At 32.8% G+C, this 27,082-nt stretch overlaps 1 protein-coding gene across 1 annotated transcript in view; it reads right to left on the bottom strand.

Annotated features, from left to right (window-relative positions):
• Positions 1-23,276, bottom strand: part of LOC136974312 (uncharacterized) — a 50,785-nt gene extending 27,509 nt beyond the window's left edge. The window contains exon 1 of the mRNA XM_067269162.1: positions 22,817-23,276. Coding sequence (XP_067125263.1) covers positions 22,817-23,029 — 213 coding nt within the window. The 5' untranslated portion in view covers positions 23,030-23,276. The remainder of the gene's footprint in view (positions 1-22,816) is intronic.
• Positions 23,277-27,082: the final 3,806 nt, after the last annotated feature.

The following is a 27,082-nucleotide window of genomic DNA, read 5'->3' as shown; positions in this document are numbered from 1 at the left end:
TAACTCAAAACCGTACGAAATAGAATTTATTGACAACAGATGTCAGCACTTGACTGCATCGTCTGGTCTATCGTCTGTTTTACATATTTTTGTCCAGGTGGTGTTTTGTTGACTTAAAAAGTAAATTATTTCATTTTTCGCATATTCATGCAATAATATTACTATAATAAGTGCATTTATGCTATAATAAGTTTATTTAGCTATAATAAGTCAACGTGAGACATGACGAATCGCACGAGACTAGTCGCCAACTATACCGCACAAATTAAAAATTCGCATTAAAAAAATCGCACAAATAAAAATCGCACATAAAAAGAGCGCATAAAAACAGGTTTGACTGTATTTTGTTTGCCTTTCACTGCTATTACTACTTTATGTTTCGTACCGTCATATCTACCATAAGTTCACAATTTTTACATCTATGTTATATATATATATTGTTCTTGTAAATCATTAACATTCTAACTATTGTTATAGCAAACACATGTAAATTAATAATTATCATCTGTATTTTATCAATCATCACCATTTCTGTGCTTCTCATAACCACGTAAGTTAAAAAATTTTTACAAATTTTGTAACAGAGCAAAAATTTTGTGTTAACTTGTATGTATTATTTCCTAAACAGTTACATCACAAAGAGTTGATAAGGGACTCAAAGTCCGAAATGCATACTCTAGGAAATAAAAATATGATTTTCTAAAGATTGTCCTGTTCCTAATTGATGGTGTAATAAGTCTAGTGGAAAAGAAAAGCTGTCATAGAGCTCGTAAAATTTGATCAAAAGAAAAGAAACAGCTTATTACTATGCATGATTAAAACATTGTTAATGATAATATGCAATTTACTATATAAATTTTAACTTAGGTAGTAAGGATTCACATCCTACTGGGAGCTGAATACAGTTTATATACATCAGGAACACCTTGTAACTTCTGCATTCCACCAAGAAGTTGAATTTAGGTCTGGTCCTAGTTAGGGCTAGCCCAAGTCTTCTAAATAAATTAGCCAGCATAGCTTAACTATAGTTCAAATACTGCAAGACTGGAATAAAGTATGTCATAAAAAATGCAAACCTTTGAACCTTACAAATGAAATTCCAGCATAGTTTAATACAGATTTTAAAAAATGCTTTCAATCTACATAGATCTTCAGGTTAATATGTTCCAAAATGGAATGTCTTGCAGTGTTTAAACTATAGTTAAGCTATGCCAGCTAATTTATATAGAAGACTTGTGCTAGCCCTAACCAGGGCTAGAGCTAAATTTAACTTCTTGGTGAAATGCTGAAGTTACAAGGTATTCCCAATGTCTGTATAAATTTTAAACTGTTGGGTAACATTTCATAATTGATTAAACAAACAGGTAAGGTACATGAATATTTTCAAGGGAAAATAAAATATATTTGATTTTAAATATTTTTTACTGGTCATAATTTTCTATCATCACCATTATAATGAATATTTACATTTAATTTCTACAAAATATAAAACTAAAAAACATAATAAATTAAAGTTGGTCTTCATTTTATTCTAATTTAGAATTAAGCAAGAGGAAGTTGTAATCGTAGCTATGCTCAAAATTATGAGATAGGAATATTTATTTTAAACAAATACTACAAAATTTTAAACATATTTATAGTAAGACCTTATGAATCTACTATAGTAATATTTGTTTAAAATTTTGGATTTATATATATACATATATATATATATATATAAATCCAAAATTTATTCATATAATTTGATATTAAGTTTAGATTAGGCTGGGTACTTTTTAAAGCTTATAAAAAAAAGCTGAGAACTTTTAAAATCTAAAATGTTAAACAGCATGTAAAGTGCAGTGCACATTGAATAAGTCAAAATGTCATTAAACAAAATGTTTTAATTTCAAGGAAATTAACTTTGTTTGATGATGGATCAAGTAAAACATCTTTCTACAAAACGTCTTTTTACCAGTGGCTTAACTACTATTAAGCACAGTTAAGCAATGCTTAAGGACTCATAACAAAAGAGAGTCCAGACCATGCCCTGGGCACAGTTTCTACAGAACAATACAAATATGAAACATTTTTTAATTATATAAGAAAAATATTATTTCTTATCTGCATTTGTTCTGACTAGGAACAATTCATATTAAATGTATACTATTAATTTAGACAGTTTTTACAATTTATTCCCAAATGCTCGGTGGTTTAAAGTTTTACTTACTCAGCCACTGGTAATCAAGTACTTAAACTCAAAACTGCTGAACATTGATAGTTGGTTGTAGGTTTGCACCTGACCAATGAGATGGCCACAGAAGTTTTATGGGTCTTCTCCACTTGTCCAACTGCTTAATAGGAGCTAGTTTCCTATTGAAAATCCTCCTTGGGAGAACTCCCTCCTTGGCAGATTGCAAGAATGTTGCACTACCTCATCCCAACAAATCAAAATCAAACTGATTACACTTATCATTTTGCACCATTGAAAAATAACACCACTTTACATTACAACAATATATTATGCAAATAATAATAACATGAAATTTATGAATAGCTGTTTTGTTTCACTTTTGGAACTATTTTATTGTTTTACATGAAAATATTACATTCTGCATTTTTGAAAAACAATGCGGTCTGATTGTAGTTAGCTAATAATATGATGAGAAAGAATACATTGTCTATCATCATCAATTATGTGATATATATTTAGTAAAAATAATAAATTTGAAATTTTAATCTGTTGGATGTAGAACATATTTTATTTATCCATTAATCCAATTATTTAACTAAAATACTGGCTGTAATCCATATGCAATTGCTATGATTTTTGTAATTCCTTTGTGATTTTGTAATCTTTTTTATCTTTACTTTTTTGTTACAAATAAATTTTTATTTTGTTTCTAAATTTTTATGTAGATTATTTTTTGCACATTTTTTCTTTTTTGTTTGATATTATTTACTTATTAAAATTAAAAATTTCTTTTGTTGCAAGTAAATTATTATTATTTTCTAAAATTGGCAATTTAAAAATTTTACTTTGTAAAATTTGTAAATTCTTCTACTACCATGAATATGAAAGAGCTAGGGCCTAATCATCAGAAGGCTCTTTACCATATTTTGCTTAAGGGACTGAAATTTCTAGTTATGTTACTGCTTGCTACACTTTTTCACACATGTGCAGTGATCAGATGTTCCAATTTCAACATTGTATGGGCATAAAACATGTACGGCAAAAATGTAACAAAATGATGTCATGAGCAGCAGTGACCATTTAGAAATGGGTTTCAGAGTGTTTGCTAAAAGCACTTCTCAAGTGCTGCATAAAAAAAACACACGCTATCTCATAGTACCAATCCAGTGTTGCCACCTTTTCAAAATTGCTGACTCAGACATTTTGAAATATCCTAATAGAATGTTACACTTAGAAATAAAAAAATTAGGTTTTTCTATTGTGAATAGAAAATAAATATTTTTTTATTAGAAGGTAGACATGTACATGATATTCCTGAGGTTTTAAATTTCTTGAGTTGTCATATTATTAAAATAATTAAAATAGAAATTATAAACTTGTAAACTGAAACTGTCACATTTGCTGAACAATAGGTTTGTTCCAACATAAGTCCCCGACTGGTTTGAATTTGAAACCGTATGAGGCATGTGCAACATCATTTTACAGCCAAGAACTGAACAATGCTCATGCCAGTCTTAAACCAGTTATTAGGTTTGTTCCAACACAAGTCCCTATTTGCCAGAGATTTTGCAAGTTAAAATTTTCAAAGTACTGTACATTTTTTGTCACTCTTAGCCTAGAGATAAGATGGGGGGATAAGTTTCAATGGGGGTGTGAAGTCTTTAACTATTAAAATAAAATACTCGCAAATATTTTTATAAATTTATTTTGTTTCATCATAATTTCACAACTTCTATGAAAACCGGACAAATTAATAAATAATCTGAACCATGAATTTAAAAAACTGGCCTGGTGGCAACACTATACCAATCATAATGTATTCCAACAATGAAGTGTGTGCAATTCTTACTTGGCAATGGATGCAGGTGTATGTCAGAAAGACAAAAAGTGTGTTTGGATGCACCCAATTAATCAAAAAAAAAAAAAAAAATACTCTTCAAAAATTTTTAGAAGATGAAACCAAATTTCAAAATTTTACTCAATTAAGCTATTATTGTTTAATAACAATTAGAATGTAATCAAAAGATAAAATACAAAAAATGATACTAATCTACAGAACTACTAGTTTAGTTTATCATAATCAACTACACATATAAATGTGAGCAACATGTGAAAAACATCCAGTCAGCTATAAAATCATGCACACAAGAAAATGTTGAGCTAGAATCCATGTTTGCACATCCAACAGGTTTAAGCATACTTAAACTTGTATAATTATGCCTGTCAACGGACCACTTTCCTCAGGTATAAATGTCTTTATTTAAAAGTATTTTGCTGTATACTAAAACATTTCAACACACAATGATCAAACAAAAATATCTTTAGACAAAACATTTTGTCAAAAAGTATTTAATTCTGATTTAACATGTTTTTGCATTTTGTTTGATCAATGCAGACTGGGACCTATGTAAACTATTGAAAAAAACAGTTTTAAGCATTACAATTTTTAATACTACTGTATTATATGTATAGAGCTTATCACAGATTGAGCTATTTAGCAGCTATAATCATAACAAATGTATGTATATCCTATAGACAGTACTAAAATGCATTTCAGCCAAAACATTTTTGGCTCTCTTCGGTTAGAATTTTTGGTCTATAAGTATTTTTAAAAAAGGTTGAATAACAAGACTCATACAACAAATATGACAACCACCCATTTAAAATACAATTATACAATACTACATAACCAAAGTTAACATATCACATACATAGACAATTATGTCAACAGCCACTATACATTTTAGATTTTGGTTCTACATTTCCTTCTTTTATAAATGTTATTTCATTTTTTGTGTTTATAATAGATATATCACATAATAATATAACACTGATATTTTTATACATAGTAGATATTTATTCACAGGCTCATTGATTCCCTAATTAAAATACTACAATACAAAATTAAAAAATACAATTAAAAATTGTAATTACTAATAAGAGAGCAAGAAGTTAATTGTAATAAGTTTTAAGCATGTTTAGTCAAAAATGCTATTTTGACTTTTTGCTGCATCATTATGCATTTAGTCTAACCAGCAGAAGTGAAGGTTATCTTGCTGTGTCTCTTCACTTCATATGGCAGTTCTGGCCATGTAGGTCTTTTCCACCAAGGTTGCTACCTAGACTGGTTATAAAAAGTAACCTGTCTGGTAGAAAAATGTCTCCAATATCTTAATATGACAGCAAGTAGACCAATGCATTATAGGTCAGTATACCAGGGTCAGAGAAGTCAGAATAGTTAGAATAAAAGACAGGATCCCAGAGTTGAGCATCAAGAAGTGGCATGACCCAGAGGATGGCACTGGGGCAATCCTCTAAGAGTGAGGCTTCAAATTCTGCAAATCATACAGTACAGTAAAGATCAGAAAGAACAGTAAAGATGCAATAAAAAGGTTCCCATCTAGCACCATTATGGAGGGATATGAAAAATTTAAATTAAGAAGGAAAAAAAAGCCTACCTGGATGAGCTTTGTTCATAAGAATGTAATGTGCATGGACCAAGGACAGTGGTACCTCATACCTTAAATGACTCTAACTTCAAATGCTAAATTTGACAAAAATTCATCTTGGAGTTCAAACAAAGCTTCAAAGTTCAAACTGTATACACAGTGAGAAAATGTACTCAAAGCATAAATGCAATCTGTTGTGCACCCAATCATTTTTCCCTATTGCTCATGTTAGACTCTTACATTTTCAGCGCTTTTTTCACTTTACTTTTGATGCGTTTAGTTGTTCATCAACAAATAACACAATGTATTGTGTTAGTTGTTGATTTTTAACAATTCCTTCCTGCAAGTTTTCTTTGTCAACATCTTTGGAGCACCAAATATGTCTGATATCCTTTACTTCAAAATTTTCTGAAAGGAACTTTTTAAACATGTCAAACATTAAACATGTCTGACATGTTTAATGTTTAGGAGCATTTTTCCCCATATATATTATGATTTTTATTACTGTTTATACAATGTTTATATCCTTTTCAAAACTCAAAGCATAATATGCCTGTGTAAGTGTCTGAATTTTAGACCTACAATAAATTTTCCATGATGTCATAATTGTCGTCTTGTTGTCACTTGCTTAACGACTAACTGTCAACTTTCTACGTGAGAACATATTCTCTATTTAGTTCTCAGACGCAATTCTCATCACCTTCACCCTAAAGTGCATCGAAAAGAACAACAATGCTACGAGAATTCGGGCAGTTGTCGCTCGGATAGCCTCTCGTGCAGCAGTATTTTTTTCATAGTGCGCTACCTTCCCTGGATTTTGTGCCGAGTCCCGCGGACTAAGGATAGCAACGCCGAACCCGTTAGTTCCAACTGCCGTTACCGAAATCATCGTAGGCCCAACGCCAGGACTAAGACTTTTGCCGAGACTGGAACGTCGCCCTCCGTTTGCCAGAATCTACGAATATCCTTTCACAAGGTATTTATCACCACGCGAATTTGTTTGTAAGCTCTCTCTTTCGAAATCGCGTCACTAGACCCTTGATAATGTACATGAATCCTGTTCCAATTAAATATACGTTATGTTTTGTTAAAATGGCCTCTGTTATCTCCTGTCCTCCAACCCAAATCCAATCGCCCGAAAAACGCGACCGCTCGCGCAACCGATCGTAGAATCGCGGCGGCTTCCGTGTCAGCCGAGACACGGTGGTGTCAGACCTGACGTGACACCAAAGAGGTGCCGACCCCCCAGTCACACTGGTGTCAGAAGTGGGATATTTGAGGCCCCGTAGGCCCTACCGTATGAATCAATAGTCTGAAACAAGTCTAGGATGGAGGCAGGAGCAGAAGGACCCGCGCAGGGAGCAGAGGATCCCGCGCACGGAGAGGCCATCGGTGGTGCAGGCGTCGGTGGATTAGGAGCCCTTGTTCCTTTAATCCCCTCATTCTCAGGCGGCGAGGATGGGCTTAAGATTACAGATTACCTCGCGGCCATAGATGAGATCGCCAAATTGACCAATTGGACTAAGATGCAATGCTTAAGCATAGCTAAATTAAAACTAATGGGGATAGCCCGAGATTTTGCCTGGAAAGATGAGAAAATGGAAGCGGTGGAAACATATGACGAGTTTAAGAAACTCATGATTAAACGATTCGAAAGAGTTCCATACTCATTGAGGCTTCAAAAATTCCACGCCTGTGTACAGGCGCGAGACGAAGATGTACAAATGTACGCCGTACGCCTACAAACTTTAGCCGCCGAAACTGTCATCGAACATACCAGTCAGGATGCTCGAGAAGCAGCCGTCATTAAACGATGCCAACAAAAAGAGAGGGACGAGAGGTTAAGGGTGCAATTCCTTAGTGGGCTAAATGATTGCATAAAAAGACCCGTAATGAGCAGAAAACCAGACACATTCAATATGGCTGTGCGAGTTGCCGTCAGTGAAGAAACCATCGAACAATTAACGGGAAAACCTTGAGCGATAATCCGGGCCATAAATAATCCAAAGGAAACTGGGGATGAGGCTAACGCTGCTAGTTCAAATCGGTTGGAGGAAACCTTGGAGAATATCCAAGAGCAATTAAGGCAATTGGGAACCTCGGAAGGTGGCTGACGTAGAACTCCGCCATTTTGGCATTCTCGGAGCTACCAAGATTCACGATCACAATACTTACCCAGGTGAGCGAGCGACAACTCCCGAGGGACCAGAGAAGTAGCTAGAGGGAGAGCGAGAAATGAGAATCGAGACCGTCGAGAACCTGTATATCCGCCTCGATACGGTGCGAGAAATATTCCTACGAGGTATAGAGGTCAAGGAGACCCCCAAATGAGAAGAAACGCAACCCCTCCTAATAGTCAGGCATACGAGCGAATCAATAAAGTTAACGGGAGGAATTTAAAAAGGGGGCCCTTCCGAGAAGTGGCAGATTACTCCCGCCATGCATCGGGGCACTCCCAATATACTAGGAATTCCGGATCTCGGTTCCAGTCGTCCGAACCGAATATCCCTCCGATGAGGAGCAAAGCACCGTCAAGAATTCAAAACCGAGGAACAATTAGGTCTCTACATCGAGACTCGGAACCAAGTTTAGCTTGCAAAATTAATGGATATCCTGCCCGATTGGCTATCGATACTGGCTCCAAAGTAACACTATTATCTAAATCGCTGGCAGAGAGAGTAGCTCACCTTGAATTAAACCCCAGACAAGGAAAGACATTATTTCAAAGCGTTACCGGCCATGTAATAAAAACGTATGGAGCTAGACAATTCCAGATTGGGATTGGGCCTTTGCGCTTCTCTTATTTATGTTACATAGTAGATGATCACATAACTACGCCCTGCGATGGACTCCTCGGGAGAGACATCATTACGGCCAAGGGGTTCATGATTTGTTTAGCGAGAGAAAAATTAATTCTGCCCGAGGGAGAGGAGATTAACTTCCGGTCGGCTCCGGAGGTGAGGAACTCAATGACCCTCGCGCCGGTGAAGGGAAGCCGGGATCAGCGAGGTACACCTATCAACTCTCAACATGCGAGTCCCAACGCCACTTTGTCTAACCCTACCTCTTTAGAACACTCTCCAGATGTGATTTTGTTAGGAGACTGTAATCTTCCCCCGAGAACGGAACTTGTCACTATGGCAAAAATTTCAGGCATAAAGCAGAGAGGCAAACTCGGGATCATAGAATCCACAACCCTTAGTCAAGAGGGAGTAGTATGCGCCGATATATTAGCCAAAACAAAAAGGGGAGGACAAGTACCTGTTCAGATCACTAATTTTTCCACCCAGCCTCGAAAATTGTCAAAAGGTGAATGTGTCGGAACTTTTGTGGGAGCGAGAGAAGACTCTACCCTCGCTCTGAATTCAGTCGATTCACGCTCTACTCCGAAGCTCTCAAGAGAGAAATTTAGTCAACTATTTGACTAAATAAAAATCTTCTCACATTGGAAAGGACCACAAGCAGCCTCTATTAGATCTATTATATAGATATCATTTTGTCTTTGCAACACACGACTACGATTTGGGATATTGCCAAGTGGTGAAACATGAGATTCACACGGGAGACGCTAGCCCTATATATCAAGCGCTCTATCGGATACCTTATGCACAGCGAGAACAAATGAATAAAATTATTGACGAACTGTTAGAACATGAAATAATTGCTCATTCCAAATCGCCCTGGTCAGCACACGCTTTATTGGTTAAAAAGAAAGAGCCAAATTCATGGCGCCTTGTGATTGACTATCGGAAATTAAATAAAATTACCAAAACAGACCCTTATCCCTTGCCTCTAGTGCAAGAAGCGCTCATTCTGATGGGACAAACTAAATATTTTTCGACTATGGACACAATATCAGGATTTTGGCAATTAGCCTTAAAAGACAAGGAAAAATCAGCATTTTCTACGCCTGACGGCCACTACCAGTGGAACCGTATGGCTATGGGCCTTTCCGGAGCCCCAGCGTCATGGCAACGCGCCGCAGACTTCATTCTCCACGGATTAAAAGGGAAAACCTGTCTAGTGTACATGGACGATATCTTAACCTTTAGCTCCGATTTTCAAAGTCATCTAACTTGATTGGAACAAATCTTTCAACGCCTCGCTGAAGCCGGGTTAAAACTAAAACCAAAAAAATGTCATTTCCTACAAAGACAAATCAAATTCTTAGGGCACGATGTCTCCGATGAAGGAATAAGACCCGATCCCAATAAAATCAACTGCATCTTAACCTTCCCCAGACCCACAAACAAACACGACATCAAGTCATTCTTAGGATTAACCGGATACTACTGACACCATATCGATTCGTATGCAGCTATCGCAAAACCATTAACCGATATATTAAAAAACGATGTCCTCTTCCAGTGGAAGGATGAACAGGAGCGTAGCTTTGAGAGACTCAAGGAAATAATGACTTCCGCTCCACTTTTAAAGTCCCCGGACTTTTCTAAACCCTTCCTCTTAGCTACAGACGCCTCTAACGACGCTCTAGGAGCAGTATTATCCCAGGAGGACGAGAGAGGAGACATGCCTATAGCCTATGCCAGTCACATACTTCAGAAGGCAGAAAAGAATTACAGCACCACTGAAAAGGAATGCTTAGCAGTTGTCTGGGCCACTAAATATTTTAAACCTTATTTGTATGGAAGGAAGTTCACAATTATTACTGATCACCGACCTTAAAGATGGCTCATTAGTAATAAAGATTCTAGTAACAATTCTCGAATCGCCCGTTGGATTATCTTCTTACAGGAATTCGATTTTAAAGTCAAACATAAGGCGGGGAATTGCCATAAAAATGCGGATGCACTAAGCCACATTCCAATTCGTCAGATCGGAGAAGCGACAGAATTGGAACCCATTTATTCAAAGACAAATTCGAGACCTTCAAAGAAAGGATGTATTATGGAATCCTATCAATCAAAAACTGGAAGACGAATCAGCTCTAGATCCCCCTTTTGAAAACCAATTTTTCCTAGATGAGGAAGGAGCACTTTATCACCGACAATCTGTTATGCAAGGAGATTCTCACGAGCAACTAGTTATACCATCAGTCCTAATACCTTATATTCTACATATTTATCATGACTCTCCGATTGGAGGTCATTTGGAGCACTGAAAATAAAGCAAAAACTTCGATCCTTGTTTTACTGGCGAACTATGAATAAAGATATAACAATTTATTGTCAAAACTGTCAAAGATGCACCTTACAAAAGAGAAGAGATAAACGACAGGAAGCAAAACTGCAACTATTTCCGCCTTTAACACACTTATTTGAGCGAACAGCTATGGACATCGTGGGACCTTTACCTATCTCTACGAACGGAAATAAGTATATACTGGTATTTATCGACCACTTTAGTCGATACGCCGAAGCTATTCCCTTGCCTAACATCCATAGCAAAACAATCGCCAAAGCTTTTGTCACTAACGTCGTCTTAAAACATTCAACACCTCTTCAACTTCTTACAGATCGAGCTCCGAATCTAGTCTCCAAAATGTTTAAAGAGGTATGTGAATTACTCCACATTAAAAGACTCTTAACAACCGCTTATCATCCTGGCTGTAACGGACTCGTCGAACGATTTAATAAAACTCTTATAGACATTATATCACATTACGTCGCCGAGGATCAAAGAGATTGGGATGAATGGATACCCTATTCTCTATTCGCTTATAATACCACCATACACGCCTCAACAAATGACAGTCCCTTCTTTCTACTTTACGGTAGGGATCCCACCTACCCTTTTGATTTAGTTACTCGTCCTACTAGGACTAGACACGATATCAATGATAACTTCGTCGCGGAACTACACCTTCGCATGGCCAATGCGCACCGGATAGCACAGGAGCACGCCGAACAAGCAGCGAAAGAACGTCAGGCATACCACCGACGTACTCATAAATTACCTACGTATCATGTAGAGGACCGTGTATTTCTCAACGAGGTCGTTATTTCTCAAGGCTTAAAGAAAAAACTCGCTCCAAGATGATCAGGCCCTTTCCGTATAATAACAGAATTAAGTCCTGTCACCTTTATTATCGAAAATATCCAAACCAAGAAACAACTTCAAGTTCACCCAATTGCTTAAAACCCTGTACGGCACAGCTCAAATTCGAAAGACAGAAGCCGCTCCCTGCTACTCAAACGACTCCCAAATTCTTATCAGTAGATAGTCCACTTAATATCAATCCATGGGATGAATTTATTTTAACCGAAGCCACCCAACACCCCGAAGAAACCGCTGAGATAGATGACAAATCGGAAGAGGAATAACCAGAAACCACGCCTCCTTATGCTCTTAGAAGCCGAGGTCCGGTACCCGATCAACCCTGGATAATGCCGCGACCTCAGCGAAGTAGTCGGATCCCACGTCGAACTCCTCGATCTCATTCCTCCTCGCCTTATGCTCTTAATCATTACTAATTTTCTTCGCAAATTCTTGTCTTGACTAAAGTTCGTGATTGGTACTATGTCATATTTTATATTGTTTATCATCACTTGAACAGAATTCTGATTTTTGATGATTACCCATTCAAATTCTCTTCCATCAATAGACCATCTTCGAAAGCATCAGTGACATCGTCATAAAGCGGTAGAAATATTCTCTATATTCTTATCCCATCTATATTTTCCAATATTTACAGTAGATGTAACGAATATTTAGTAAACTACAATAAACATTTATACTTAACCGTATATTTACGTTTGTGGTTTATTTTGACCGCGTTATCATAACGGAGAGAGAGAGAGTCAATAATTTCTTTGTAACTCATACACTACCAGCAATACGCAATATAGCCTATCTTATATTACACATATTAAGCCTTATCTGGTATATTAATGCTTTCTTATTAATTGTATTATTTTAATTGTAACATTCTTAAAAGAGAGAGAGATTTAGAGAGTTAGAATTTAAAATCGATCTTGCTCATGAAGAACAAGCACGATTTTGGAAACGCCGGGGTGATTTAAGTGTCTGAATTTTAGACCTACAATAAATTTTCCATGACGTCATAATTGTCGTCTTGTTGTCACTTGTTTAACGACTAACTGTCAACTTTCTACGTGAGACCGTATTCTCTATTTAGTTCTCAGACGCAATTCTCATCACCTTCGCCCTAAAGTGCATCGAAAAGAACAACAATACTACGAAGAATTCAGGCAGTTGGATAGCCTCGGATAGCCTCTCGTGCAGCAGTATTTTTTTCATAGTGCGCTACCTTCCCTGGATTTTGTGCCGAGTCCCGCGGACTAAGGATAGCAACGCCGAACCCGTTAGTTCCAACCGCCATTACCGAAAACATCGTAGGCCCAATGCCAGGACTAAGACTTTTGCCGAGACTGGAACGTCGCCCTCCGTTTGCCAGAATCTACGAATATCCTTTCACAAGGTATTTATCACCATGCGAACTTGTTTGTAAGCTCTCTCTCTCGAAATCGCGTCACTAGACCCTTGATAATGTACATGAATCCTGTTCCAATTAAATATACGTTATGTTTTGTTAAAATGGCCTCTGTTATCTCCTGTCCTCCAACCCAAATCCAATCGCCCGAAAAACGCGACCACTCGCACGACCGATCGTAGAATCGCGGCGGCTTCCGTGTCAGCCAAGACACGGTGGTGTCAGACCTGACATGACACCAAAGAGGTGCCAACCCCCCGATCACACCTGATATACTTTATATCAGAAGATATTTCAACGTATAATACAAATCAAATTGTTTGAACATGTTATATTTTTCAGCTCAATCTTAAGAACCTGAAAATAGCCTTTAGAGAAGATCAGAAATGTTAGTTCAGTTAACAAATTGTTTTTGTAAATGGATTTAGGTGTCTTTGGAGTTGATTATACTTTGCGCATCCAATTTTTTGCTGTGATTAATGTTAATAATTAGTTACTTTAATTTGACTGGAAGTAAGCAGTGTGCTACCTCTAGTGAAATTAATTTGTAACTATTATGAATTTGTAAAGTTGGCTTCTTGCCATTAATTAATTCTTTTAAAGTATTCTTTTCCTACTTGGACCCTTTTTCTAATTAGGACTTCTTACATTTATAGTATGGAAATGAGAAAAACTTCTAAGTTGTTTCCGTTTTTCTTATTATTATTTCCAAATTCATTTTGAACATTTTTGTTTATCTTCAGTGGGTACAAAGATAACATTTTTTGACACAATATTTACAAAATATTATACAAGCAGTATATTGCTTATAAATATAGTGCCAAAAGATTTAACATAAAATAACTCCAATACCCAAAATAACTGGAACAACAAGGAAAATAAATAATGTAACTAACTAAATACATCTGTAAATCAAAAAATTCTCTTTCTACCTCACAAATATGTTAATTTACAAATTTTCCAAAAATTTTAAATCAATATACTGTAGTAATATTAAAAATAATTTATAAATCGTGCATAATTTGTGATCTTAAATTATATAAAGGCATTATTGAGCACTAATGATCCAAGAAGTAATGAAATTTTAATTAATTTCATTAATTCAAATTTGATTTTTATTTATAATACTTTCATTGAACTATAGTAAAACAGAGGTGATAAGTTAATACCAGTACATGATTGGTCTGAGATATCTTAAGCAACATCATATCATGCAGAGATGATACTACAGATCATTAAAGCAAAAAATGTGTTAAAGATCTATTGTAATTCTTTTATACTGCAATATGATCTATTTAAATGATTTTAAGTTTCTTTCAGACAAGAAAATATCATTGATATGTGTGCAGATAACCAGGAAATTACTTTAAAACTTATTAATACTAAAGTAAATGAAACTTATCTAATTTTAATTTTATTGAGAATAACAATGAATACTTTAGGTAATATATGTCATAAGTTATAATACATTCTATGCTAAATAATCATAAAAATATTCTTAATTCTAATAAAATAATAGAAGATAAATTTATCATTAATATGAATAAATTATTTCTAAAGAGAGTGAGAAACTTTTCAGTAAAATTGATAGCTTTGATAAAATCTGCACTTAGTGTATTATTAAATATAACAGATCAATAATGAATCAACAGAATCAATAGAAATGTAAAGTATTGTGTATTTTTAGTAAAGTTTCAATTTATTTTAGTAATTAGTAAATTTTTTGTATTATGTTTTAAAATCATCAAGAATATTCATTCAAAAATTTCAACTATTAAGTTTATTTTTGGTTTGTCCAACCTTTGTTTTTATATTACTTTAGAAGTTATCATTTGAAACATCTCCATTAGTTTTGAATTATTCAAAAATCATGTGGTTATAATTTGATCAGCAGCCTGAAAATGTTCAATTAAAAGAGGATGAAAATGTTCACTTGACTAGTAAATGACAATTTTGTAGGTTTTAGGTTATTGGGTTAGTTGGATTTTACACATTAACCAGCATTTGGCAGTCATCTATTGCAGTTTTATTACCTAATTTAAAATAAAAATAAATATGATAATGCATATTGCATGATTTCAATTAGGTAAGGTTAAGTAACCAAAGTAATTCTAAAGTAATTGAGTAACATTCTCAGAAAAACAGAGGTGGCACAGGCTTTGGTATCTCCCGAATCTACCTTGAGTAGCAAACATATTTTCAAATTCTGGATATGTCATTGCTTTTGAACCAACAGCCAAATGGTTAAGTTGGTTCTTTTTCTTGACTAACCCAGTATCAAATTTGGAGAAGCAATTACCCAAGAATTTTTCACAGAAAGTCAGGCACTATACTCTCACCACCTGTCAATGACTGGATCTTCATGAACCCATAATGAGCATGGAAAAAAGACCCTCTTAGTGGCTACAGGGAAGAAAGAGACAAGAGAGAAGAAAGTACTTTCAATCCTCCTGGCTCAACTATTTTATGAGAAATTAATCATAAATTGTTCTAAAACTAATCATATTACTAAATTTTAAAAATTATTTTATTCACATGAGCAATTGTGGCATTGTGACATTGTCGCAATGCCAGGCTGCAATTTTTAACCAATTTAATTTAAAATATATTCTCTGCACCTCAAATTAGTAGTGGCTTGTCCTTGTACTGGTACATCATACTTTTCCTTAAATGATAGAGTCATGCCAGTCATCTAACACCTTTCGGGAGAAAATTTTGAATTGAAATAACACAACTTCCAGTTTGCATCAGAATTTCATATATAGTTAATTGGGGCCTCCTGCCCCTAAGGTTTCCATATCTGGTCTTGTCTTTCATCTACCTAACTCCATTTTTGAGATTAAGGAAAGACAGATAGGCAGATGGATGACAGTGGGATTTTATAGGTCTACAATTTTTTAAAATTGAAGCCCAATAATTTTGTCAAATATATTATTAGATTTCTATGTGTTTTGATAAAAAAATGAAAAAACAAAATATATTATTATTTTATTGGAAAACTTTTCAGTTTTATATCAAATTAAAATCAGTTTCGTGAAATTTAAAATGTAATAAATGTAATTTAATATTATATAAATATCAGTTTATATATTTTGTGAAATTTAACAATTTAATCATTTAAATAAATATAACTATTGTCAATATAACTTACAATTTAAAAATTCTTAAACAATTTACTAATTTTAAAATTCTTAATGCTGTCTATTCATTACGTGATCTTTGGAACATAGAATGCCATCCATTCCAAATTAAGATAATAAATCAATAACATTTGAGAATTTTAATTCTAAAATTTGCATTTTATTTTATTTTTTGCTATTTTTTTGTCACGTTATCGTAAATAATCTTTTATCAAAAAATGGAGAAGTTAGCTTTATCTTATTTATACTATTTCAAAGTAATTCATAAGCATATACAAGAAATATTTCTGTCATTTAAAAATTATGATCAATAGCAATGTTAACAGAACATTACTTAATAAACATTATTATATTATATTATATTTGTGAGCATTAAGTATTTTTTACTAAGAGAACATTTTATAGAATTATACATATTATATTAATGTTGTACAAGAACTATTAATAATATTTTAAATTAATTCATCAGTTACGCCTGCAGACTATAAAAAAGGGCATTGTACGTACACAGATAATTAATCCCTCAATACTACCGTGTATATCAAAATTGCATTAATTAAATATAGTGGTACCTCGGTACTCGACCAAACAATCACGACCCACTAGAACAAATTTTTTTATTTTGTCATTGGTAAAAAATTTTTCTGTAATAAAAATGGGTAACTAATTTAAAAGTAAAACGAAACCTTACAGCTCCCTTGGGGATTAAGAAAAGGACAAACTGAGGACAAAGAGGGGAAACACTTGCCCTATGACTGGGTCCCTCTGTAATTCATTATTTTCTTTTGTTGACAGAACCAAGTTGATAGGCAAATTTTAAAGTAATAATATAAAATTATAATTGTAAACTCATAAATTTTCATATTTAATAAGTTAAATAAATTTGAAATCTTAATAAGATAAAATAGGATCAAATAAAAATATAAAAACAAAAAAGTTATGCTTTATTTTCCTTGAATCATCCTGTACATACACAACTAAAAGCACAAGCAGACACAACAAAATTAAAATATAACTGCCATTGTATTTTAATTTTTTTTGGCAAAAATGCAATTAAACACATTTTAACAGCTAATTTATAGGCTATTTGAATACATATATATTTTGGCTAAACTAATATAGTCATAAAGACTAAAATTTAAATATATAAGCATCAACAGCAAAAATAAAGTAAAGTATTGTCAGTAACAGTAAAAATAGAGTAGAGTATTGTCATTGACAAAGTGACCAACAGTTGAATGAATTACTTTGATATTTATGACCTACTTTACTAGTGAACCGAAACCAAGTTTTATCCTGAAAAGACCGAAGGTCCGGGTAGCGTAACTGGTAACGTTACTTTTCATATTTTATTTATTATTTATAATCAAGTTTTCTTTCAATGAATAAATTTTACATTTGTACATTTATTTAAATATTTATTATTTCATTGGCTCAATAAGTATTTACTTTTTATTTTTCAACAAAAATTATTTATCCATAAAAATTTAATTTTGATTCTAGTTACTAAAGAATGCAATTATAATCTTTAAAATTCAGACAATTTAACTTTGTAAAGAACTTTAATTACTTTAATTATTCTATGTTTTTTAATTACATAAAATTTTTTTTAATAAAAATAAATGAAAATATATAAGATTAAACTTTTTCAACCTTAATTTTGACAAAGAATTTTAATTTTAAAATTTTCAAAAAAGCTCAAACCTTTGAATAATTCAACTTCAAAATAACAACTAATCAATTAATATATTAATCTATTTTTATTAAGGTTATTCATTACAATTAAGAAACAATTTTGTTATAAAATTAATGTAAAATATCACATATTGCTTACTGAAATATAAATTAAAGAATTATAGAATATCTGGACTGTTCATTCTAATTAATATAATTTTTATTCTGATGGTATTTAAATGCAATAATGTAAATTTTTTGGAAAAGCAATTAAAAAATGTATAAATTTTAAGCAGCTTAAAATGATTTTATATTAAAACTTATTTATTTTTATTTTATATGTTTGTCAATTATGAAAAAATGCAAGATTACAAAATTTTGAAGTAAATTTTTCTTTCAAAATATTTTGTTTTATAATTAAAAATTTATTAAGACTTCTTTGTATATATACAAGGTAAAATGGCAAAAATGAAGTAGATTAGAAAAACTATTCTGAAAGAAGAATTTTCATACTTTCTCATAGAATTACTGTTCAAATCTGTAAAAATTCATTTGACAATTTTCCATGAATAAAGTTAGAGTTGTTTGATTTTACATAAATACTGATTTATTTAAAATTAAACAATGTAGGTTATAGAAACTGTATTATTTATATACATAGATGAATAAAAACAAATAACTATTACATAATGGGAAAAGAAATTTTGTTTTCAAAATTGCTATAATTAGAAAACATGACATTCTATAAACATTTTTTTAATTGTAACAATTATAATAATTTATGTCTATTCTTAATATTAAAACAATTCTACTGATTAAATAATTTCATAGGAGAACTTTGCCAGAACAAGATTCTCTAATTGGGGCATGTTCCAGACTGCAGGTGTGTTGGTGACTTTTTTTGCAGAGTGCCTGGTTTGACTTCGGAATGGATAGATTGAGTTATATTATAAAGTTTCAAGTTATGGCAAATTCTCAAGAAAATTTATTATCTGAGAAATTAATCAAGACATTACTATTAATCGCGGGAATCGAAACAAATCCCGGTCCTTTTCCTCGTTCCCCTCCCCAAACTAATCAAGCAATTATGCAAAAGAGGGGGTGAGGAAGACCTCGCAAGGAAAATACTAACGTTGTTGAGGAGGATAATCAACTGGTGGAATTATCGGGAGAGGAATATCTACTAGAGGAAGAGGAGAAAGGATCTTTTGGCACTGCAAGAAATTCAACTATTAAAGACTTTTTTGAACCGGCAACAAAATCTGACCTACAATGTGGCGATGAGTCTAGATATACATTAAAATCAATCTACGAATTGATTCAGGATAAGTTTTCTCTGTTAAACTTAGAAATCCAATCGATAAAATCTGAAATTAACAAGATGAAAGAAGACAACCTCAATGCTAAAGAAGAGATGAAGATAATTGGCCAAAAAATTCACGATCTGGAAGCAAGGTCAAACTCTACCAACAACTTAAAAGGTATAGTCGAATTTGAATTTGATAGATCATTAAACGAGACCACAAAAAATAACTTAATTATTTTTAATTACCCATTTCAATCTGTGGATGTCGACTTGATGAAGTTAAATCATTTATCAAAGAAGATCTAGGACTTAACAACGTAGAAATAGTAGGCTTAGAACATCTAAAAAATAATAAAAATAAGCAAATAATAAAAGTCATGATGGAAACAGTCAAAGCTAGAAATTTAGTACTTAAAAAATTTTGGTTACTAAGACCGAATATCGTGGATGAAACAAAGAAAAGAATAATAGTAACAGCAGACTTATGTCTAAGATCCAGAATCAGAAGAAAACAGATATTATCTAAGGTTAAGTTAGAAAAATTAGCCAACAACAAAATACTAGTTAGAGATGACTACTTTATTAAGGACGATATAATGTATACTTATGATATTAACTCTAAAGAAATAATACAACTAAACCATTTTTTAGAAATAGCCTCAAATTAATTTTAGAAATGATAGAAGATAAAAACAAAGTAAACCTGGTTTCATGTGAGTTTGAACAGGAAATAGATAACATTAAAATTTTGGAGTTGATTTGGTTGTGTCGGATAAATTAGAGAGAGAAATAGGTTTGAGAAAGTCAAACTGTGACACCAAAAATTTATTGATTAACTTCTGGAACATTCAAGATCTTGGGGATAGACTATATAATCCCGCTGTTAGAGAATTTATAAACTCGAATTCAATTATTGGAAGTACAGAAACATGGACGACACACTTGTCTGAAGCAGAAAGTAACTATTTAGAACACGAAAATAGAATAATCATAAGTATAGCCCAGCGGAAAGTAGGTTTGGTCGGTCTTCTCGTTGAATAAGTTTAAAATGGAATAAACTACTACCTAAATTCTACATTTTTGTGAGTGTTTCAAAGCAAAAGAAATTTCCCAAAATTTAGAAATAAGTATATTATCTAATTTTCCAATGAAAGTGAACTATATGAGATCTTCGATAGAGCGAATAAGAATATTATATTTAAGTTATATAATTACGTGAACCAAAATTCTAAAAGTTGGAACAATTTTAATGTTTAAGTCAATACGATATGTACTAAGTGTATGTACTAAGTGAATGTTCTAACAATCATTCCTAAAGAAAAAATATATAAACAACTAGGGATAGTAACCCAATAATATATATTAAAGGGTGAAATTATATTTGCTATACTGTACACTTTAATTAAGTTACTGTTTAATTTTATAAATCTCTGATACATAGGCAGCTGAAATAGTGCTATTTAAATTTACTCTTTGTTGGACTATTTTGTTAAGCTCCAAACCACGTCCCTTGTAACAGGCGAAAGCCTTCTACGTTAATAAAGGTTGATATGATATGTTATAACAAGATTCTCTAATTGAAACTTAAATTATTAAAGTAAAAACAAGCAAATTTTATCTTATGAAAAAATTCCATTTATTTTTTAAAGAAAAATAACAAATACAGACTATATGCACGAAGAAAAATACTAAATATTTATTAAAACATTTGTAATTCATTCATTCTTTAAATGATTCATTCTGTTTAAGATAAGCAGATATTTAAATATTTTATGGATTATCGTTAATTTTAAATAAAGCAATCACTATAATTACTTATAAATGATGGTTATTCAGTTAATCATATAACTGAATTTTGAAATAAATAATTACTCATAGCTTCTAACCAGAACTGAAGTAGTTTTAATTTAATCACAAAATTCAAATTTTTTATAATACTTTAAGCTATTTTGAATTTAAAATAAATATTGTAAAATTGTTTATTATAAATATGTCTATTCAAATTATTGTTATATTATTATTTTTATTTTTCTAAGTATAGCTAAACTACTACGAATATTACAATTAAATATTTGTAGTAATTTCTTTCAGATTTAATCATTTAAATTTTCATATTAACTATATTCATTTTAATTGTACTTTTTATTTTCATTTGCATAATTATTTTAATTTAGAACTGTATTTCCATACAATAAACATTACCATAATTATAAAGATGTCACATATCAAAATGTAAAGAAATTAACATTTTGATATGTGCCTGATGGTTAATATTGAAAAATATATACTGTACTGATAAAATTTCAAAATAAACTGACACTAAACAGAATAATTAAATAAAAACTACTCAAATATTATTCCTTTGTCTCACAAATCCATTGTAATTCAGAAATTGTATATGTTTGTATGCGTATGTATCTGGAAAACTGATACCCTGTTCGTTCTACGATACAATTTTATTTTTAAAGACTATTAATATGAAGCTAAAATAATTTTTTTTGCGGTGGAAAATGTTTTAATAATTTAAACAGAATTACTATGCTTTTTTCACACGTGATCTGTTTTAAAATAAAATATATTACCGTATTTTACGGACTATAAGACGCACTTTTTTCTTTGAAAAATTGCCTCCAAAATTCAGGTGCGTCTTACAGTCCATAGCGTCTTATAGGTATTTTTTTTTAAATTGCTTAAAAATTAAGGTGCGTCTTATAGTCCGTAAAATATGGTACTTATGAAATTGATAAAATATAAACTAAAAAAATGATTTCTTTTAATGATTTTTTTCAATTTGTACCTTTTATGTTCATTAAACTTTTTGTAACTGATAATTCACTTACATATTTTTTCTTTCGAAGCAATCTTGTTTAAATATTATGAAATATACAAACTATCAAGTGATTAAAAGTCACATAAAGAATAATATAAATATTTTTACATTTTTGTAGAAAAGGTCAATTAATAATCTCAATAGATAAATATAACCAACATACAATCTGTTCGGCCGTATCATTTTAATAAATTGTGAAAAATTCAAATGACGATAAATAATTTACAAAACTGACACACTTTTATTGCTGGAAAACTATTATTTCGGCCACACCAGAAAATATAAATTTAAATTTTAAAAGTAACTTATAGAATACGAAGTCAACATAAAATAAATAAAAGATTCGGACCTGAATAAAATGTCAGACTTATTAAATAAAAATCACAGTTTTCAGTTCCTTTATATCCATTTAAATTATCCATTAAATATTTTCTTGAAAAGGGAGGCTTTTCTATACATTTCATTGCATGATTCAACAATCAAGTCTATTAAATAAGAGATTTGTGTTAGTATATTTCATTTTATCTACACCCTTCAACTATGATTCTACTAACAAAATTAATTTCAAACAGCTATATCTTGGTGATTATTTGATAATATGAAAATTTAAAGGCCAAATCCATAGCAGAACCAGAATATAATAATAAAAACAGCATTATAATCATATTGATGCAGAAAAAAACCTGTCAAATTGATTTTTTACATATTTTAAGAGTTCTTTGTGAAATTATGAAGTAAATGAGTTAGAAAGCTGTAATGCTATATTTCCATTAAATATAGCAAATGTGAGAATAGTTATTAAAAATTAAATAGAGAAAAATGATTTATACCTTAGTGAATCTTCCAGGTTTCTTCTCGATGCTTGGAATTCTTTTAATCCAACTATTTTTATAAATTTCACGAACCGTGTAGTTAGATCTACTTGGCAGTGGGGGTCTTTGAGCATTTTGTTCCTCTACGGATACAGAATCTACTTCGTTTATCGTAAGAGATTCTAATTGAGAGGTGTTTTCTTCGGATGCATCAACACTAGTCGAATCCATTTGAGGAAACTTTGATTCTAAATCGAATTGTCAATGCCTTCCACAATGTTCCAGATATGACTAATATTGTTTACTATTAGACAACACATTTACCGTGTCCGAGGGAAATCGATTCATTTCATTGAATCGATTTCACTGGCACGCGATATAAATTACGTATAGCTCTTGTTGTTCGACTTAATTATTAAATATTAGACGATTTAAGTGATTTTTAAAACAAATTTTGGATAAATAAAATCTAATTTGACGTTTTACGACCTTATCAAACAATTCGTTCCTTCTGAAAATTTTCGGTAGACGTTATACAAATTTCAGTAGAAACTAGAGAAATTTCAGTAGAAACATTCCATAATAATCGAAATTAATCGTAAAATCGAAGAATATAACGTGTTTAGCTATTAAATTTGTTACTATAATTTAAACTAATAATTTTATATTAAAATAATGTAAAAATATATCGTTATTTATCAAAAATGAATTAATTTTTTGACGAAATATCAGTAGACGAAATAATTCCGATGCGGCAGAACTCGGTTAAGAAGTTCCCTGTTTGGAAGTTTAATTTCAAAAATCTCAATTTTTCTCCATAAGATATTCGTGGATTTTTCCCGTTTCCCTTTAAGAAAATTTTCCGCTTAAGGACGAAAATTCTTGCCCGACCAGAAAATGGACTCTTTTAATCGAACGTGTGTACGCGCGTGCTGGCTCATTGACAAACAGTTCGGCCAGTGGCGTAGCTAGGGGGTGCGGTAGGTGCGGTCCGCACCGGGCCCCTGGGGGCCCCAAAATCACAAGAACAAAGGGCCGAAAAATTTTTTCGGGGGCCCACAAATCTGGTTCCACACGGGCCCGGAGAACCGTAGCTACGCCACTGAGTTCGACACATAGTTTGGCCAAAGGTCAATATTCGGCATTGGACCAATAACGAAGAAATGCCTACAGTTTCACGTGTCATTTAGTGCGCAACTTCGGGCTATTTTGAATATGGATTTTAAGATTTTCTTATATAGTTATCTGCAACAAGCATCGAGTTCTGAATAGTGTTATCAACACGTGGATTATACTGTAACTTCAACAGGTGCGGATTTGCAGAGATGCGCACTTCTCGGGTTTTCCCCAAGTAAGGCCGGATGCCTCGAGTATTAAAAAATTTGATAAGGCGTGCGGTTTCCTTTCTGCACCACCTTTAAACATTTCAAGATTCGCTATTGGCAGTGGCACGTTATCCTACGGGCCAAAAAGGACAATTACTAGGGCCCCCAAATAAATACTTATAAAAAGATATACAATCTTTTATAAGAAAATATTTCCCCGAAGAAAAATGTTTGAAGTCAATACTATTCACGAAGCTCTCTAATTCAAATTCCCCCGGACTCCACGAAACTATAAGGCGCCACTGGCTATAGAGCTAGTGGAAGGAACGACGAAACTAGGTCGAGGCGCCTCTAGCGGCGACGCCAGGTAACACAATCGGGGCTACAAAGCCGGCACTAGTGTTGTTCCACCTAATACTTTTGCACTAATCTAGTACCTTTTTACTTGTTCCAGTATCAAGATACCGAACACCATTTTCCTTATACTATTCATGAAATCCTAATACCTTTCCTTTCAATTTAGTACCTTTCAAAACATTCGTTTTTATTCTATATTTCTATATTTTTAAATTTACTTTGGCAGTAAATAAATGCTTTTATTGCTTCCTCATTCAGCAGTTGAACGTATTTTTTGCAATTAAATTTAATAAAAACTGAACTACAAAATCGAGTTCTTACCGATTCTTGTGAAGCACTGTTATTAGCAAAGGAGCTACTTAAAAGCAACAACGATGAAATGTTACACTTGGAAACCATCATCTGCTTCAACCATACCAAAACATTCTAGTGAGGAAGATTCCGATGATGATGATCTTACCAGTGATTTTTCAATATGATAATTTTAAAGTTTAGTACTTCATGTTCATTACTTTTGTTTCAACGTTTTGTTCATTTGATTGTTGTTGAGGTATAATAGCGTTCTTGCAATATATGAATTTATCCTGTATGAATTTTGTGTTACATGTAACACTAAATATATTTTAATAAATAGAAATTTGATCAATTATAAATTTATATATTATAAGTATATATTTAAATAATGTATAATATATACGTACATACATTCAGCAGTTTACGGTCAAATTAATGCCTGCATTAGTCAATACATTCACTTCTCGACTTACGACAGGGTTCGGCTCTGCAACTTCGGACGTGTCGAGAAGTGACTGTACTTACAACAAAACAGTTAGCCATCTTACATAAGGGGCCGTCCATAAATTACGTAAGGTATTTTGGGGTGGGTGGTGGTCAAGGATTTCTTACGATTTCTTACTCAGGGGTAGGAGGGTAATAGATCTCGTCTTACGTAATATTCTTATTTTTACTTTTTGATCTCGTTGAGTGGTGGAGTTTTCAATTTGGCTTTAATTTGGCGGTTTCTATTAAGAACGGTCGTTGTACTAACGCCATCAAGTATGACATAATAGAATAATAACGGTAGCAGACACGTTTTTTTTTCATTGGAGAAAGGCCGTGTAGTTGTCTCTCTCGTTTTTTTTATTTTATATTTTATTTGAATAAGTGCATTACTCCTATGGGTGTATAACACTAAGAATACATAAACCAAAATACATAATACAAAGTAAACCTAAATTAGTATTCGGTTTTTAGTGAAAACTAAAATGTAAAACTAGAAATTATAAATAGTCTTATCTTCCATATTTTTTGAACATAATTGTAAAAAGCATCAAACAGTGGCTTCTGAACAAGCTTATCGAATGGATATGGCCACCTGAAACCAAGCGTAAAGATTTCTAATTTCAGAATAAGTCTATGTTGATCGTAAATTGGACAATGAGAGATCATATGGTCGACGGTGTCTAGGTTTTTTGTAGAGCAAAAGCAAGAGGCAGTTTCTGCTCGGTTATACATGTTCAGTAAGTAGTTGGGCAGTAGCAAACGTTAAATCTCTAAGTGGTGATGAGAACCTGCATTCAACACTAGGAAAATAAAGTTATTCTACCAGTTTTACTGCTCAACTATTGTTGATTCCACTTTTGCATAGCGTTGTAATAAATATAATTTTTAAGGCTGCTGCGTGAGAGAGGGATGTGAGTGTAGTCCCTTGAAGCTGACTTAGCCTCAAAGTCGGCTTTTTCATTTCCTAGTACGCCAGTATGGCCACGAACAAACATAAAAGTTATCTTATTTACAAGATTTTTAATATGGTGCTGGATATACAGTCGACTCCGCATAAGTAGACACCCGGATAACTCGTCACTCGTCGGTTACGTAGTCAGATTTTTATGGTCCCGGCCGACTTACATTGGCATTAATGTTATTAACCTTAAAAAACTCGGTTTGCTCGACATCGTTTAACTCGTCACCACTGGATAAATTAACATACTTTTTCTGTTTCAGACTTTTTAGAATTCTGATAAGTCGACTCTCCCCCTGAAAAATGAGTTCACACCACACAGCTTATTGTACTACGGTGTGAACTCATTTTTTCAGGAGGGGAATCGACTTATCAGACGTCTAAAAAGTGTGAAACAGGAAAAGTATGTTGATTTATCCAGTGGTGACGAGTTAAACGATGTCGAGTAAACCGAGTTTTTTAAGGTTAATAACATTAATGCCTATGTAAGTCGGCCGGGACCACAAAAATTGACTACGTGAGTGACGAGTTATCCGGGTGTCGACTTACGCGGAGTCGACTATTGCTATTGCAATTGGGATTTAATAGAGCTTTTCGGACAGACTAAGAATCACTGTAAATATTGATAGACGGAGTTTTGTTTGGTAGTGAAGTGGCCCACTGAACAGCTTGGTAGACAGCATCTTCTTCAGCTTGGTATGTGGGGGTATCTTCTAACATATTTTGGCAAAATATGTCAGTTTGGAGGAAGATACAGATACTTGAAGGGGACTTTTGGACCCATCTGTGTAGATATTAATATCTGCATGGTTATCCATGGAGGAATGTACCCTGGGAATAACCTTGTTTACAGGATGATGA

Source organism: Centruroides vittatus, unplaced genomic scaffold (assembly GCF_030686945.1).
Source record: "Centruroides vittatus isolate TY-2023 unplaced genomic scaffold, ASM3068694v2 contig_347, whole genome shotgun sequence".
NCBI classification, from domain to species: Eukaryota; Metazoa; Arthropoda; class Arachnida; order Scorpiones; family Buthidae; genus Centruroides; species Centruroides vittatus.
The sequence above is the reverse complement of the archived record's forward strand: the minus strand, read 5'-3'. Positions and strand labels throughout refer to the sequence as shown.